This window comes from Thamnophis sirtalis, unplaced genomic scaffold (genome assembly GCF_051295495.1).
Source record: "Thamnophis sirtalis isolate CommonGarterSnake01/CBP01778 unplaced genomic scaffold, rThaSir2_p1.2 scaffold_4, whole genome shotgun sequence".
Lineage (NCBI taxonomy): Eukaryota > Metazoa > Chordata > Lepidosauria > Squamata > Natricidae > Thamnophis > Thamnophis sirtalis.
In genome coordinates, this window is record NW_028261384.1 from 68236900 (window position 1) to 68252543 (window position 15644).

Below are 15644 nucleotides of genomic sequence, written 5' to 3' on the forward strand. Positions count from 1 at the left end.
CTTGTCGGGTGTGAGTCCTTGCTGGTGAAGTTGGACCTCAAGGGTCAAGTGGGCTTGCTGTTAACGTACCTGCCTCCCAACAGCGTTGCAGCAGCCCTCCCCTCGCTCCTCGAGTCGGTAGCCGAGCTGGCAATTGAGTTCCCTAGGCTTATGGTTCTGGAGGATTTCAATTTGCCTTCGCTCGGGGAACACTCTGAGGGAGCGCAGGAGTTCATGGCTTCCATGACAGCCATGGGCTTGACTCAAGTAATTCGGGGCCCAACTCATTCGGCGGGTCACACGCTCGACCTCGTATTCCTCTCGGAGCAGTGGAGTTGTGATCTTGGTTTGAGGGGTAGTGAGATCTTACCCCTGTCATGGTCGGACCACTACCTATTGAGGCTTGACTTTCGGAGACCAAACCCCCACTGTAGGGAGGAGGAACCGATTAGGTGGTTCCACCCCAGGCACCTTATGGACCCTTTGGGCTTTCAGACGGAGCTTGGGGTTGTTCCTGATACCCTCGCTCGCAGTCCAGCGGAGACTCTGGTTGCTGCCTGGAATTCAGCAGCGGCAGAGGCTCTTAACCGGATTGCGCCTTTACGGCCGATCCGAGGCAGTGGATCCAGGAGGGCCCCTTGGTTTACTGAGGAACTCCAGGAGATGAAGCACCGTAAGAGACGCCTAGAGCAACGATGGAGATCCAGTAAGTCTGAGTCAGACTGAGCGCTTTTAACATCCAGCATCAGAGCCTACCTCCGGGCAATTAGGACGACCAAAAGAACACACATTGCCTCTCTGATTGCTTCCGCTGAGTCGCACCCAGCCGCCTTGTTCAGGATAACCCGTTCCCTCCTAAACAGGAGGGATACGGGCGACCCTTTGCAAGGCAGAGCTGAGGACTACGTCCAATTCCTCGCGGATAAAGTTGCTCAGCTTCGGACGGACCTGGACTCCAATTGCGCAGAACCAGCCGAGGCACCAGGGGAGAATCTGGATGGACATCACTGGATTGATTTTCAAGCTGTTACCCCTGAAGACGTGGACAAGGCCATGGGAGCCGTAAGTGCCTCCACATGTGTGCTGGACCCGTGCCCCTCCTGGCTAGTTGCTAACAGCAGGGAGGTGACACGGGGCTGGATCCAGGCGGTTGTTACTGCCTCTCTTCGGGAGGGGTTCTTTCCCCCCGCTTTAAAGGCGGCGATGGTGAGACCCCTCCTGAAGAAGCCATCTTTGGATCCAGCCATTTTAAACAACTATCGTCCAGTCTCCAACCTCCCCTTCGTGGGGAAGGTTGTTGAGAAAGTGGTGGCCTTTCAGCTCCGGCGGTCCGTGGAGGAAACCGATTATCTAGATCCCTTCCAGTCGGGATTTAGGCCTGGCTACAGCACGGAAACCGCTTTGGTCGCACTGATCAATGATCTCTGGAGAGCCAGGGATGGAGGTCATGCCTCCATCCTAGTGCTCCTTGACCTCTCAGCAGCCTTCGATACCATCGACCATGGTATCCTTCTGCGATGACTGCGGGAGGTGGGGGTGGGAGGCACTGTCCTACGGTGGTTCTCCTCTTACCTCTCGGACAGGTCGCAGTCGGTGTTGGTTGGAGGGCAGAGATCAACCCCTAGGCCCCTGAACTACGGGGTGCCGCAGGGTTCGGTCCTCTCCCCCCTCCTGTTTAATATCTACATGAAGCCGGTGCGTGAGATCATTTGACGGCATGGGGTAAAATACCATCAATATGCGGACGATACAAAGTTGTATCTGTCCGCCCCGTGCCAACTCAGTGAAACGGTTGACGTGATGTGCCAGTGCTTCGAGGCTGTTAGGGTCTGGATGGGGGTTAACAAGCTTGTACTCAATCCGGATAAGACTGAGTGGCTGGTGTGTTTCCCTCCTACTAATTGGCCAAGTTTTCCATCTCTCAGGCTGGGGGGTCAAACAGTACGCCCCTCAGACAGGGTTCGCAATTTGGGAGTCCTCCTGGACCCACAGCTGACTTTTGAACACCATCTGTCGGCTGTGACCAGGGGGGCATTTGCCCAGGTTCGCCTGGTGCGCCAGTTGCATCCCTACCTGAACCGGGAGACCCTCACAACAGTCACTCATGCCCTTGTGACCTCTAGACTGGACTACTGCAACGTGCTCTACATGGGGCAGCCCTTGAAGAGCATTCGGAGACTTCAGCTTGTCCAGAATGCAGCCGTGCGAGTGATCATGGGTTCACCTCGGTTCACCCACGTAACACCTATCCTCCGCGAGCTGCACTGGCTGCCTATTGGTCTTCGGATACGCTTCAAGGCGCTAGTTGTCACTTATAAAGCCCTTCATGGTATTGGACCTGGGTACTTGAGAGACCGCCTGCTGCCAATTACCTCCAATAGACCGATTAGATCCCACAGATTAGGCCTCCTCCGAATTCCATCCTCCGGCCAATGCCGACTGGCGACTACCCGGAGGAGAGCCTTCTCTGTGGCTGCTCCGACCCTCTGGAATGAACTCCCCATGGAGATTCGAACCCTCACCACCCTCCAGGCCTTCCACAAAGCCCTTAAAACCTGGCTATTCCGGCAGGCCTGGGGCTAAAGAGCTTCTGCCCTCCCCTTCTCGAATGGTATGGTTGTTGTGTGTTTTTAAATTGTGTATTGTTTGTTTGTCTTTTATCCCCTGTTTGTACCTCCTTTCCCTTGACTGAGTTGTGAGCCGCCCTGAGTCCCCTTCAGGGAAAAGGGCGGCATATAAATGAAATAAATCCTAATCCTAATCCTAATTCCAATTATTAAAATATGTGGAGATAAACATCTTATATTTCTTTTTATTTAAAAATTATCAGTTTAATGGATTTGGGGTATGTAAATAAAATTTGCTGTAACATAGAATATATATCTGAAAATGATACAGTTATGATGTACCCAAGAAATAATGGGTTATCATTTACTATTTTCATTTCTTGCTTCTAAGCTTCCCAAAAGTATATGGTTTACTCTTATCAACAACTGAAAGGCTACTTGGCGAGTTCTGTATGGATTTTTTCTAATTTTAGCATTCAGGGAACTCCCTTTCAATTAGGACCATGTTAAAGGGAGATTATAGGAATTGTAAGGCAACAGATCTGGAGATGAGATAACCTAAAAGCTGAGTAATGTGACTTGCTTTTACATTCTGAATTTAATTTCAGCAGTTACCATAGTCAGGCAAAAATAAAAATTGATGAAAGTTTTATCTGCTTCAGGTATACCATACAAATATCTTCTAGATCCCCTTAAGTAACACACTCATTTTGCAGTAAATTCCCCTGCAAGCCAAGGTGAGAATGCATTTCTATAACTGCTTGTTCAGATGTAGACCTACTGAAGTAAAGCTTATGAAAGTGATGGCAAAGTGATGTTTTCATGCTTTCACAACAATATTGATGTGATTGATATTTTTTTTCTTTTCTCCTTTTCTAGCATCAAACTTTTGGCTGTGCAGGAGTTGATTGATAGAGATGCACTTGAGAAGGTATCTTTTACTCTTTATATAGAGTAGCACAAACTCTTCTGTTAGTATTTCTGTTTCTATTTACTGCTACTGATGTCTTATAAGCATATACTTATATTTCAGATTACATAATGTGAATGTGTACACCCAGTTACCCAAAGACTATTTTCTTTGTTGCATTCACAATCTAATTAGATGGAGATTTGAAGTGAGGACTACATTTCGCCATTCAGTGGCACATTTGGAACTTCCTTCCTCTCCAAAGCCAAACCATAATAAAAACAAAATTAATTTCATTTTAATTGCATATTCATTTTAATAGCATTAAACATAATTTCTTTCCATTCTTCATTTCATAATTTCTTTTTAATAGCACATTAAAATAACAATTTGGAATAGCTTTTGGAGGTTTCTGAAGGGGATCGGTTGCATTAAAATTGTGACATATATTGTCCTCAATTTATGCTGATTTGTTTAATTATCGTTCAAAGTTATGAAAAAAGTGACTTATGACTAGTTGTTATAGTTGTAAGCACTTATAGCCGTCACACGATCCTGAAGTCATGTGATCAGAATCCAGGCACTTGGGAATTGGTATGTATTTATGAAGGTTGCAGCATTCTGCAATCACATGATCACCATTTAAGATTTTCTTAGGGAGCTTCTGATACGCAGAGTCAATGAGGAAGAATAGGTTTGCTTAATGACCATGGCAAAAAAACGTGTAAAACCAGACCCAGCTCACTTGGTAACCACATTACTTTAGTGATGGTCCCAATTGTGGTCATAGATTGGGAACTACTTGTATGCAGGAAACCCACATCCAAAGATGAACTTTAAAGCAATTTGAAATATGACCCAGGCAAAAGTGCAGAAAAAACACTAGATGGAGGTTAAAAATGCATGGAAAATTGTTGTTTTTAATTCTTTGACTTTTCTAATAGCCCCTTGGTTTTTCTGCCTTGTGAAAAACAAGGGCATTAAACCAAACCAAGCCATCTTGTCGGGCCTTTTTATGGGAGGGTAGAAAAATGTAATTCTTTCATTTTGTTGCTTTGCTTTTTCAGTATACCTTTTCTTCCATATCTGGCACTAAATAGATAGATTGAGTTGAATATTTAAAGTCTTGAGAGCAAATGCATTGACAGTGATTCCTTCCCAATCCAGTCAACTTCCCAATACGTATCAGCAGGATCAACATTATATCATGATTAAACTTATTTTTATTTTTGTTAATTCAGTATTAGTCTCACTGTCCAGCAGCTGCTCATGAGATGGCTGTTAAGGAAAAAAGAATGCTCCTGAATTACAAATAGAATCCCTGCTTTGGCTTGGCTTAAACTGCAAAGGTGGCAGTAATGCAGTGCTCATGACAGATATTATTAACATCTATAAAATGGGCATAACCTATGCATGCAGAAATAAAGAGGAAAAGGGAACTGATTCATAATCTCTGACTTTATTGTCATAGTAACTAGATTTCTTTGGACTTTTCAGTTAAGCATTATTCCATACAGGAAGGAAGATTTGTGACATTCTTGGAAATTCAACTCCACCTCTGGTTTCAATGCATTTGTTTTAAAAGAGTAATAATTTGCTTTATCAGAATTTAATTTGCATGGTATTCAAAGCAGACTGAGACTGTGTTTTCCTATGCAATATTTGGTCTTTATTACTTGTACGATTTAGTTGGTTGTTGTTTTTTATTCAATCCTCAAAATCCATTCACAGCTGCTGACAACTAAAAAGCATTGTTTCCTGATCTTAGAAGTTGAGAAAAATACATCTCTAGTATTATAAACCTATTTGAATAATGCACCAATTGTTGTTTTTAAAATAGATGCATACAAACACAAACACAAACACAAAACACCTGAAGGCCAGACGAGTAATAATGGATGAAAACTGATCAAGGAAAGTTTCAACCTGGAAATAAGGAGAAATTTTCTGACAGTGAGAGCAATCAACTAACGGAACAGAGGTTGCCTTCAGAAGTTGTGAGAGTTTCATCACTGGAAGCTTTCAAGAAGAGACTGGACTGTCAAAAATGGTGTAGGGCAGGGATGAAATGCTACTGGTTCAAACCGATTTGCCCAAACCTATAGTAAAAAAAAAAAATGCTACCAGTTCAGGCGAACCGGTAATTCTGGCGATCAGCTGTGCCACCCAGTTTATCATGCAGCACAGTTAATTGTCGCATAGCTGATTGTGCAACAATTCGTTTGCCCAGTAGCATTTTTTACTAGCGATTTTGGGGAACTGATAGTTCCGACGATTAGAGCATGTGCGTGCAAAGCAAACCAGTAGCAGACTTCAGAGCATTTCACCCCTGGTGTAGGGTCTCCTGCTTGGGCAGGGGGTTGGACTAGATAGTTGGACAAGATCTCTTCCAACTCTGTTAATCTAATCTAATTATCTTCCTCTCAAATCGCCTGAAAAGAGGTCTTTTGGCCTTGCATGTTTATACAACCACTACACTTTCAGACTCCCAAGAAATTGTGAAAATGGCTTCCACCAAGAACAAGTTACCTCTTCTGCTTTAAATAACTGCTGTGATCAACCCCAGAATTGTTCTCATCATCAGGTATTAAAAGCAGATTTTTCACAGTATTGCTCCCTTCTAAAAAAATTTCTTAAAATTAATGCTTTTGATTGCTTGGTCATATATGGACTGGAGTTTAGTCAGTTTAGTTCACAAATCCTAACCAAAACTGACTAAACTGGAATGCATTGTACTTTTGAAATAGTGGCAATGGCAGAGTGTGATTGCACAGCTATATCTGATGTGCTTGCTAGACTGAACTAAGTACTTCTGGCAACAAGTGTTAATGTTGTAGTTATATAGAGGTTTCTGCATTTTCTATAAATAGTACCCAGAGTGTTTAGGAGCATCTGTTACTTAAAAAGTAGCATTAAATATTAATCTACTAACCCTGTCATGATCATCTTGAAAAAACTTAGTGCAGGGGTGTCAAACTCGATTTCATTGAGGGCCACATCAGGGTTGTATTCGACCTTGCAGGAGTCGGGGTGTGTGGCCAGTGTGAGCATGGCTAGCTTGACATCACTCATGTCAGGGGCACCAGTGGCGGGGCTGCGGGGAGTCATTGTTTCCAGCAGAGGAATGCAAGACTAGGGAGAACACCAAACTCTTTTCCTCCAGAGGAGCCTCGCTGTCCCCAGATGGCCCCCAGATGGTGACACAGGTTGCCCAGAGCCCTAGGCAGCAGAGGGCAAGTTCTCAGTACAATCTTCAGCTACTGGGGCACCAGGACCCCACAGCTCAGCCCATCCCAGCCCCACTTCCTCAAGGGGGTGCCCAGCTGTGTTTACCTCCTCCTCAAGGTTGCTCCTGCTGTTCTTGCTTTCCTTCGCCAGGTTGCTCATAGTGTGTACAGGAGGGCAAAGTGAATGGGTCAGAGGGAGGCCCACTCCCTCTCCACGCAAGAAGACCTGGCTTTGTATCAAAGCAACCTCGGAAATAGGATGGGAGACCACCAGGAAAGTCAGAAGATGGAGACAAGGCGATAATGGGAGATCCCTTCCACTCATTATAATCCCCTCCCTTCTTCCTTCCTTTTTCCCCTTTTCTTATTTTTCCTTCCCTCTTCATTCTCCTTTCTTCTTCCTTCCCCTGTTTCCTTCTTTTTCCTTCCTTCCTTTTCCCCTCTTTCCTTTTCCTTTTTCCTTCCTCTTTCCTTTTCTCCTTTCCTGTCCCTTCTTGGATGCTCAAATGCAAAAGGGGAAATATTTCTCAATGCCTCATTGCCTTGTGATCAAATGCCACTTTTGATAGTAGCTTGTTTTGCTAGCAATCTGCCCGTAAAAATGCAGCTTAAGGCAGCACATGCGACCCTCACAAGTTTTATTTTCAGCCACAATGGCCTCCTGCAGCCCTCTGCCAGTGAAAACAGCTTGAGGAAGCCACACACGCCCTCCCCATCTCTGTTTTTGCTGGCAGAGGCACTGCTGGCTGTACGGTCACTGTTTCCAGGGCAGCCCCTTAGATCGGCCAGATCTAAGCACGCTGTGGGCTGAATCCGGCCCGGGTCCTTGAGTTTGACACCCCTGACTTAGTGCTTAATATTTTTATAACCATTAATTGTTTTCTGATTATGATTTGAGATCTTAATTTTAACCTCTAAAGCCAGAAGTGAAATAGGGCCTGATTATCTAAGGATAAATATGTATAGAACTGAAAACTTAATTGGTGTCTTTGCCATTCTCTTGAATACTGAAGTTATTATTTAATCTGCATATCAGGAATGTTGTAATTTGTGTTAAGCAACCTTACCATTTTGCAAGAAAGAGACAATTGATGCTAAATTTATGTTGCCTTACTGAATCATATATTAACAATTCTGTTGTTTAACATTCAAATGAAATCCCTAATTTGGATACCTTGGAATAACTCCAGAATCATTCCTAATTTATGTTTGAGAGAAGAAATCCAAATAGTTCTGTTTCTTTCCTTGTTTTGTAAGAAATTCTAAAACCCATAGGACATAATGAAACTTCAGAGTTTGCAAACACTGTAGATGTTTACATCAGGTTCTTGTGTAATTCATTTGGCTTGCTTATTTTGTCTAGCTAAGATTAATTGTTAAACAATCCAGCCAAAACATACTGTATTAGTACACACAGTCCTCAGTTTGCGCAATTTGCTAGTTTACTAAATGGAAACAAATTGAAATTAATTAAACCAAGCTGACCTGATAAAACTGTATCCTTACACAACCTTTCAGTTGCCCATTTTTAATTTAGTGCTTAAATTTAAGCCTTGTGACAACATGTTCCTATTAACTGTGACTGCAATATAAATTGCAAACTTGTGACTGTTGTTTTAGGAAATGTTTAATAATTTGCTGGAGGTTTTAGTGAATGTTTCTTCTGTTTAAGCTTTTAATAACATTATAGGCAAAATAGCCTATAATGTTTTTTAAGCTTTTAATAACATTATAGGCAAAATAGCACTGACTGTGGCATAAGAAGATGTAAAGGTGTAAAGAAGGATGGCAAACTAGTCCTATAAAGCAGGGTGCATGAATTTCTTTTCTTCCCATTTATTAATTTATAAAATACAAAATACAAAGTAAATAGAAAAACAGTGGGGGGGGGAGGGAAGTGAGGAAAGATAAGAAAAAGAAAGAAAAAGAAGTACCGTATTTTTCGGAGTATAAGACACACCAGAGTATAAAACGCACCAAGAGTTTGAAGAGGAAATTTTTTTAAAAAAAAGGTTTTGCACTCTGCAAATCTCCCCAAAATGGCCCGTTTTTTGTGAAAATGAGCCCGTTCCCACCCCCCCAAAGGCACGAATAGCCTTTAGGAAGCTTGCAGAGTGCTCCTGGGGGGGGGGGAACAAGCAAAACATCCTAAAAACAGGCCCATTTTTCATAAAAAGGGGGGCATGGCTAGCCTTTAGGAAGCTTAGAGTGCTCCTGGGGGCTGGGGGGAGTAAAATGTCTGTCCTCCCCAGCCCCCAGGAGCTCTCTAAAAGCTTCCTAGAGCTCTGCACAGCCATTTTGGTGAAGGGGCAGGGTTTTGTGAGGCAAAAAATGCTTTATTCAGTGTATAAGATGCACCCAGATTTTCAGCCTCTTTTGAGGGAAAAAGGTGTGTCTTATACTCTGAAAAATACGGTAATGACTTCCAACTCTGTTATAGTAAAATAAGGCATTAACATCAAATCACAGCTTTTTGCTTTTCCATAATAGTATGAAAAAGCCATTTCTATAAAGATCTATCAGTATAATCTGTAAAACCTAAAATCAGAGTTTCATTCTTTTCCACATTAAGCATGAAGTTCAGAAGTGGTCTCCATGTGGAAACAAAAGTACTTATGTTTTTTTTTCCCAATCAAAGTGATCAGTTTTGCCATTTCAGCAATTCCAAGGCTGCATGGATTTCTTGAAATCTACAGGTCATTTTTGGATTACCACCATTAGTTCAGTGATCATTTAAAAGTTACAGAAATGATTGATCCGTGACTTACAATTACAGCATTGCAGCAAGCCAAAGTCATGTGAAATCATTGCTTAACACTGCAAGGTCCTTGCTTAATGATGGCAACCGGGACTATAGGGATTGTAATTATAGATAACAGCAAACTCCAGCAACAATCGCTCAAATCTCTGTATTTGTTATAGTCCTACTGAATAAAAGGGGAATTACCCAAAGCCTTTCTGCCACCTTAATTAACTAATTAATTGCTCTTTTTGGTTCATGGATGCTGAATAACTATTTATGTGTACCAATTTGAAAATGATGGGCCTGCTTCAGTGGTGGGTTTCAAAAATTGTTCGAACCTACTCTGTGGGTGTGGCCTCCTTTGTGGGAGTGGCTTGCTGCCCATGTGACTGGATGGGAGTGGCTTGCCACCCATGTGACCGGATATGAAGATGCTGACGATGCTTGTCAGCACCACCTTAAATTACCTCACACACAGCACTGGCATGCATAAGAATATGATGTAAACTTGTTTTATAAAAGGCATCTTTCGTTTGTGTTAAAACAACTTCAACACACGCAATGTTCTGATTGCACCACAAACGCAGTAGTCATCCTTACCTTTCACAGAGGCACTGAGTTTTATAAATATGAGCAGGATAGTGTAGAATAATCATATCCAAGGACCAGTGGTGGGTTTCAAAAAAATTTTGGAACCTCTTTGTAGGTGTGGCCTGCTTTCCGGGTCCACTGGTGGAACCTCTTCTAACCAGTTTGGTAGATTTGACGAACCAGTTTTACCGAATAGGTGCGAACTGGTAGGAACCCACCTCTGGCCTGCTTAATCATCAAAGTATCTAGTCCTAAATCATCTTTAATATAACTGTTTCATAATTTCTTTTCTTTGGGTATACAAATTAACATTTGAGTAATAATATTAAAAAATGCAATTCTTTAAAAATATTTCATTGAAAGAAATAAATGGTTGTTCCTTAACTTTTCCCTATGGAATTTAAGAGTGACCTAGAAATGCTCCAGTATAATGAACTTCCTCTCTTCCCATCCAACTTTTTACAGTTTTGCATGGAATTAAATCAGCCAACTCTGCCAAACATCCGCAAATGGAAGGGCTCTCGAGGATGTTGGAAGGGAAGCATTTCAGAGAAGCTCTCAGGGCACCCCGAGAAGGTAGTCTGGTGCAAATCAAAAATTGTGGAGTTTTTATTAAGTTTTGCATTTACCTACCCAGAAAATTATTTTTACAGATTTTTGAAGTACTGGAAAAGAGGTGTTTTTTTTTACCTTCTGTAGTTTTATTTGAACTAAGGATAGCATTATCTTGATACTTTCAAGTGATGTTTCATAATTTCCTTTCCAATACACCATAATTGATTTCAGAAAATTCTATGGCCAGGCTCTAGAGATTTTTAAAATTCCATTTTAGCTATGTCTACATGCAAGTATTTTATTTTGGATCTTGAAATCCTAATCTAATGATTTGTAGTAATCTATATACTGAATTCATACACAAAAAACAAAAATAAGAATCACAGATGTTCCATTTTGTAATTAAAAAGTAATCATTTTTATAATTAACCAATACAAACTCAGTCCAAACAAAATTCATATTTACAACTCTTTGTTCAGTAGCCCTCATCAAGTGCATGCTTGTATTTATATTATTATTTACTTTATAGTATTTATATTTCATGCCAATCAACAGATTCTAAGTACCATACAAACAAAACTACTTACTCAACCTACCATATTTTTGGTCTATAAGAAGCACTCCCCCTCCCCAAAAGTGGGTGGAAACGTCTGTGCGTCTTATAAACCCGCCGGCTGGGTGTCCTGGTGGAGCATGTCAGGGAAGCCATGTATGAGTATCCTTGATCCTTTCCGCACTGGAGGGGGGGAAGTGCGGGGGGGCTGAAATCATACAAGGAAATGGCTTTGGGGACTGGGAAAAAGATCAGAAGTGGTGATAGGTGGCGGCAGTGATGGGTGATGGTAATCCCCACAGCCCGGAACAGCTGATTGGCGGTATTCTGGGAGGCTGTTCTGCCAATCAGCTGTTTGTAATAAATCAGGCTGTACTGAACTTGACCAAACTATTTGCTGTTTGTTGTTTGTTTGTTTGTTTATTGAATTTATATGCCGCACTTCTCCCAAAGGACTCAGGGCGGCATACAACATTTAAAAAAATATATTACAAAAGTTAAAAAGGAAATTAGATAGAGTATCCAAAAACAAATCCAATTAATATTAACAAAATTTTTTAAAAAATTAGATTAAAATTAACAATTAAATCAATTATTTGTTTTATTTTGTTCAAGCCAGGCCGGCTTGCTGGAAAAACCAACTTTTTAGGGCACGTCAGAAGGACCGGAGGTCGGGGATTATGCAAAGCTCTGGGGGCAGCTCATTCCAGAGGGAAGGCGCTCCCACAGAGAAAGCTCTCCCCCTGGGGGTCGCTAGCCGACACTGTCTGGCCGACGACACCCTGAGGAGGCCAATTCTGTGGGATCACACTGGATGGTGGGAGGCTACTGGTGGCAGTAGGTGGTCTGGCAGGTACCCTTGGCCTAAGCCATGGAGCACTTTAAACGTCATAAGTAGTACCTTGAATTGCAACCGGAAAACAACTGACAACCAGTGCAGGCCACCTAAAAGGGGCATCTATGGGAGAACCTCGGTACCCCCATGATAACCTGCGCAGCTGCATTCTGGACCAGTTGAAGCCTCTGGGTACTCTTCATGAGCAGCCCCATGTAGAGAGTGTTGCAGTAGTCCAGGCGAGAAAGGACGAGGGCATGAGTGACTGTGCACAGAGCATCCCTATCCAGGAAGGGGCACAACTGACGTACCAGGCGAACCTGGTAAAAGGCCCCCCCTGCTCACGGTCATCAGATGTTCTTCTAAACTAAGCCGCATATCCAGGAGAACTCCCAGATTGTGGGCCCTCTCTGAGGGGGCTAAAATTTCTCCCCCTATCATCAAAGATAGAACAAGGTGCACAAATTGGGATGACAGAAACCACAGCCACTCACTCTTGGAGGGATTGAGCTTGAGCCTGTTCCTCCCCATCCAGATCCGCACAGCCTCCAGGCATCAGGACATCACATCGAGGGCATCGTTTGGGTGGTTTGGGGTAGAGATGAAAAGTTGGGTATCATCAGCATATTGATGATACCGTACCCCAAAACCACGGATGATCTCACCCAGTGGTTTCATATATATGTTGAACAGGAGGAGTGAGAGAACCGACCCCTTAGGCATCCCACAAGTGACATGCCTTGGGGCCGATCCCTGCCCTCCAGTCAACACGAACTGCGACTGATCCGAGAGGTAGGAGAACCACCGTAAAATGGTGCCCCCCACTCCCACCCCCCCGAGTCATCACAGTAGGATACCATGGTTGCCGAGAGGTCTAATAGGACCAGGACAGAGGAGTAGCCCCTGTCCCAGCCCACCAGAGATCATCAACCAACGTGACCAATGCTGTTCCTAGCTGTACCTGGGCCTGAAACCCGACTGAAATGGATCCAGGTAGACAGTTTCATCCAGGTACTGGGAGAGCTGATGTGCTACCACATTCTCGACAACCTTCACTACAAAGCGAAGGTTGGAGACCGGACAATAGTTGGCTAAAGAAGCTAGGTCCAGGGAAGGCTTCTTAAGGAGGGGCCTCACCACCGCCTCCTTCAAGGCAGTGGGAAAGAACCCCTCTCTGAATGAATCGTTGGTAATTGCCTGGAGCCAGCCTCATGCCACCTCCCGGGAAGCCGAAACTAATCAAGAGGGACATGGGTCCAGCTCAGTGGCAGCACTGAGTCTCCCCATAATGCCCTCGGGGGTCACAGGGTCAAACTCATCCCAGATAGTCTCCACAAGATTCATCCCCGTCGACTCGCCCAAATCTACCTAGTCAGAGTCCAATCCTATCCGGATCTGATCGATTTTATCCTGTAGATACTGAACAAATTCTTCAGCCCTGCCCTGCAAGGGGTCTTTCCCAGTTCCTTGGTTAAGTAAGGAGCGGGTCACCCTAAACAGGGCGGCTGGGCAGTTATCTGTGGATGCAATAAGAGCAGAAAAATGTTGCCGTGTTGCCGCTTTTATCGCCACTAAGTAGGACTTAATATGAATTCTTACTAGTGTTCGATCAGATTCGGGCTGGCTGGCCCTCCAACCACTCTCTAGGCATCTTTTCCACCGTTTCATCTAAACCAGGGAGCTACCCAGGATCGACACCGGGTCAGAGGCCGCGAAGGCACAACACGATCCAAGGCCCCAGGGGCCGCCCTATCCCAGGCTTCCACTAGGGCTGTGGTCGAGTTGTGAGCAAGGGATTCAGGAAAAGTCCCAAGCTCCATCAGGAACCTTTCAGGGTCCATCAGGCGTCTGGGGCGGAACCATCTAGTTGGTTCTGCCTCCCTGCGGTGAGGGGTAGCAGTATGGAAGTCAAGCCTGATGAGGAAATGATCCAACGATGACAAGGGTTGGATAGAAATATCCCCTAAATCGAGATCATTCATGTACTGCCCAGAGACAAAAATCAGGTCGAGCGTGTGTCCCCCATTATGGGTGGGGTCTTTAATTAACTGAGTTAGGTCCATAGCCGTCATGGAAGCCATGAACTCCCGAGTTGACTCGGATGTTTCGCCAATGGAAGGCAGATTGATATCCCCCAGGATCATAAGCCTGGGGAAATCAACCGTCAATCCAGCTAACACAGCTCTGGCAGGGCCAATGAAATGTAGCAGGGAGACAGGTACGTAACAAAAAGGCCCACCTGAACTCCAAGGCCCCATTTCACAAAAAGGAATTCACACCCGCCTATCTGAGGCACAGTGACCTCCCTAATAACCCCTGCCACCCCCGCCCCTGCCCTGGGCTCTCAGCTGGTGAAACGCCCAGAAGCCTGGTGGGCATAATTCACTAAGGGGAACATCCCCCTCATGGCCCAACCAGGTCTCCGTAATGCACGCCAGGTCCGCTCTCCCCTCTTGTATGAGGTTGTAAATGAGGGGAGCCTTATGTATTATGGACCTGGTGTTAAGCGACACCAGCCGGAGACCAGGGTCCTGTAATCCTGAGCACCCAGGGGTGTGAGAAGGGTGATGAGGGTCAGAACGCGCGATTGCTCTTAAACAGTGAAACCACATCCCCCAAACATAATTTGGCCTCGACCCCCACCATATCTGCCTCTCCCACAAACAGTAGAGATGGTGAACCCCCCAATGGAATGGCTTAATGTCTCCCCCAGAATCCCAACCCTTCCCAGCACTCCTGACACATGCCCATTAGTTAGCTCTGGCCTGTGCCCTGGCAGACTCCCCCCCCCCCAAGCCTGCCTGAGCCATCTAAATCACCCCCCCCCACACTCCCCCTTAAAATTTGATTTTAAAAAAACCCTGTAAGAAACCCCTAAGAAGTCTCTTCTTCGCATGCCACGTCTCTGGATCCCAAGATCCGTCATTAAGGAAATGTCTTGATAGGCAAGAAGGCCATCCCCGGGAAAGGGGGAGTTCCCGAAGGGAATAAAGTTCTGTCGCAGTATAACATAGAGGAGAGTGTGGCATCAACCAAACAGGGTGACATCACGGGGAGATGGAACGGGGAGATGACATGTCCATGAGGGGGGGCAGCCGACAGTGTTCAATGGGGTAGCGGGAAGTTTATGTCCATCATAGCAATGGTCAGTGTTAAGAACAATATGTAAGAGTAACAGCCAGATGTCAAAATCACAGCAGATGATAAATTGCGAGGTGGTGAAGTAATGGTGGTGGTGAGGACAGTGGTGGCAGCAGCAGCTGCTCCAACTTCAACATCTCCAACAGGTAAGCTCCGTCCACGTCAGCCGCACTCATATCCATTGCCAGGGCCGCACTCCGTTGACCCAGTCCATAGTGTCACAAAAGGAGGGGCCAAATGACACAGTACAGTGGCCCAGGCAACGGCGGTGATACTGGAGGGAGCCACAACGAAGGACCCCCCCCACTCCAACCGTGCCCATGCCAACTACCGAAGCCATCTTCCACTGGCATCAATATCCATGCCAGCTGCCTCAGCCACTCCTGGCTGATCCAATTTATCACGCCCATAAGCAAGGTGGAGGGGGGAGCTATCGGGATAACACCACGGTGTGGGGAGCAGCAGCTGCAGAGACCCCAGGCCGGATGTCCTGCCGCTGCCGCTGAACACACCCATGCTGGCAGCCGCCGGCGCTCTTCATT

General features: G+C 44.8%; 1 protein-coding gene across 3 annotated transcripts in view; it reads left to right on the top strand.

The window, feature by feature from the left end:
- EEPD1 (endonuclease/exonuclease/phosphatase family domain containing 1) overlaps positions 1 to 15644 on the top strand; it is a 197532-nt gene that overhangs the window by 160345 nt on the left and 21543 nt on the right. For 2 of the 3 annotated variants that reach the window (XM_087713081.1, XM_087713083.1), the window contains exons 2-3: positions 3426 to 3477; positions 10483 to 10593. In XM_087713081.1, coding sequence (XP_087569207.1) covers positions 3426 to 3477; positions 10483 to 10593 — 163 coding nt within the window. The remainder of the gene's footprint in view (positions 1 to 3425; positions 3478 to 10482; positions 10594 to 15644) is intronic. The other variant, XM_087713082.1, reaches the window with a different exon arrangement.